This window comes from Sander lucioperca, chromosome 2, assembly GCF_008315115.2.
Source record: "Sander lucioperca isolate FBNREF2018 chromosome 2, SLUC_FBN_1.2, whole genome shotgun sequence".
In the NCBI taxonomy this organism is placed as follows: domain Eukaryota; kingdom Metazoa; phylum Chordata; class Actinopteri; order Perciformes; family Percidae; genus Sander; species Sander lucioperca.
In genome coordinates this window covers 45,098,617-45,101,116 of record NC_050174.1, presented here as the reverse complement: position 1 = coordinate 45,101,116, position 2,500 = coordinate 45,098,617, and the positions used below count along the sequence as shown (strand labels likewise).

At 45.8% G+C, this 2,500-nt stretch overlaps 1 protein-coding gene across 2 annotated transcripts in view; it reads right to left on the bottom strand.

Annotated features, from left to right (window-relative positions):
• sec23a (Sec23 homolog A, coat complex II component) overlaps nt 1-2,500 on the bottom strand; it is a 31,422-nt gene that overhangs the window by 19,031 nt on the left and 9,891 nt on the right. For both annotated transcript variants that reach the window (XM_035998592.1, XM_035998595.1), the window contains exons 10-11: nt 1,124-1,204; nt 924-1,013 (exon numbers count right to left, since the gene is read on the bottom strand). In XM_035998592.1, the coding sequence (XP_035854485.1) occupies nt 924-1,013; nt 1,124-1,204 (171 nt within the window). The remainder of the gene's footprint in view (nt 1-923; nt 1,014-1,123; nt 1,205-2,500) is intronic.

Sequence of the window (2,500 nt, the reverse complement as noted above, 5' to 3'; positions counted from 1 at the left end):
GTTTGTGTGTGTGTGTGTGTGTGTGTGTGTGTGTGTCTGTGTGTCTATGTGTGTGTGTGTGTGTGTGTGTGTGTGTGTGTGTCTATGTGTGTGCGTGCGTGCGTGTGTCTACACTCACCTAAAGGATTATTAGGAACACCTGTTCAATTTCTCGTTAATGAAATTATCTAATCAACCAATCACATGGCAGCTGCTTCAATGCATTTATGGGGGTGGTCCAGGTGTAGACAATCTCCTGAACTCCACACTGAATGTCAGAATGGGAAAGAAAGGTGATCTCAGCAACTTTGAGCGTGGCATGGTTGTTGGTTCCAGACGGGCTGGTCTGAGTATTTCACAGTCTGCTGAGTTACTGGGATTCTCACCCACAACCATTTCTAGGGTTTACAAAGAATGGTCTGAAAAAGGAGAAACATCCAGGATGCTGCAGTCCTGTTGATGCTAGAGGTCAGAGGAGAATGGGCCGACTAATTCCAGCTGATAGAAGATCAACGTTACCACCGAGGTCAGCAGCCAAGCATTTGTGAAGCCACAACACGCACAACCTTGAGGTGGATGGACTACACACACAAAGCTCAAATCAATCACAAAATGACAATGTGTGTGTCTGTGTGTGTGTGTGTCTGTGTGTGTGTGTGTGTGTGTGTGTGTGTCTGTGTGTGTGTGTGTGTGTGTGTGTGTGTGTGTGTGTGTATGTATGTGTCTGTGTGTGTGTGTGTGTGTGTGTGTGTGTGTGTGTGTGTCTGTGTGTGTATGTACCTGGTGTATTTGGCGCATGATTGTGATTGGTTTAAAAGAAATGCAAACAACTCAGATAGTTTTTTCTCCTGTCCCAGAATGCATCTGTGGTGTGGCCAGACCTTCCTCCACCGAGCTGTGGAGGAAGGTCTGGCTGTCAGAGGCTGTAGGTCATGTGTTGGTACCTGGTTGACCACTTCAAAGTACAGAGCCAGCGTGGTGCTCGGATCCAGACCACAGATCTTCCACTGACACGTTCCTCCTGTTCCTATCTCCTGGAACACACACACACACACACACACACACACACACGGTTACTACTGTGTACTGCGTGCGTCTGTGTGTGTGTGTGTGTGTGTGTATGTGTGTAACTATAGTTACATACGTTCTCTGAGACACAGGGTCCTTTAGCGTTCAGAGACACACACGGTCCGATGGCTCCAGATACTTTGATCTCTCTGGATGTCTGAAACAAAAGACAAGTCGTTGTTATTAAAGGTATACTACGTTATTACTACACAACGTTTCCAGCCTGGCTCCTCCTGCAGGTAGACCACCTGCAGGGACCAGGGTAGGTGAATTTAAACAATGTCTGAGTTGAAAACGCATCTTGTTGACACGTAAGGGCCCTGTTCATGTTGCACAGACATAGTAATTGCATGTTGTGTCTGTTAAGAGGAACAAAGGCAGTCTCAAACCTGCCCTGACCACTGCCGTGTTAGCTCAGGGGACGCTAGCTCGTACATGTAGCTGCAGCTTCTCCGTGGTGCTGCACTGATTCAGGTCGGGGGGGTTTTCTATTGAAAGTACTCGCGTAGCTGTAGCTAGGCCTGCACCATATTGGGAAAAAAAACGACATTGCGATATTTTTTTCCCCCGCGATATATATTGCCATATGAAAAAAGACATAATAGGTCTATTTGGAAATAATAAATCATTCCTGACTACTGTGGTGATTTTGTAGGGGAGTGCACCTATAGAAAATAAAAATGTTGAACTTTAATGCTTTACAAAAACCAAAGCAGGTAAGAGCTGTGAGTACTCTTCTGAAGAGAGTTTGGTGAACCGTAACGTTAGCTGGGACGGACGCCTTGTTTCTTCAGGCTAACTACGTTAGCTTTAGCCTGGTTGGGAGCCAGTGATGCCAAAACAGTAAGGCGTTACTCTCATCTGACCACTTTTTTCAGTAACGAGTAATCTAACGCGTTACTATTTCCAAACCAGTAATCAGATTAAAGTTACTTATCCAAGTCACTGTGCGTTACTATTTTTGTCATTTTCCTTAGTAAAAATATATATTTTTGCTTTCTTCTTGCGTCTCGGGGAGTGAAGTCACGTATGCGACAAGTCACGTTTACATCATGAGGACAGGTCACGTTGTCATCATGAGGACAGGTCACGTTTACATGATGAGGACAGGTCAGCATGAGGACAGGTCACGTTTTCATCATGAGGACAGGTCAGCATGAGGACAGGTCACGTCATGAGGACAGGTCACGTTTACATCATGAGGACAGGTCACGTTTTCATCATGAGGACAGGTCACGTTTTCATCATGAGGACAGGTCACGTTTTCATCATGAGGACAGGTCACGTTTTCATCATGAGGACAGGTCACGTTTACATCATGAGGACAGGTCACGTTTACAGCATGAGGACAGGTCACGTTTACATCATGAGGACAGGTCACGTTTACAGCATGAGGACAGGTCACGTTTACAGCATGAGGACAGGTCACGTTTTCATCATGAGGACAGGTCAC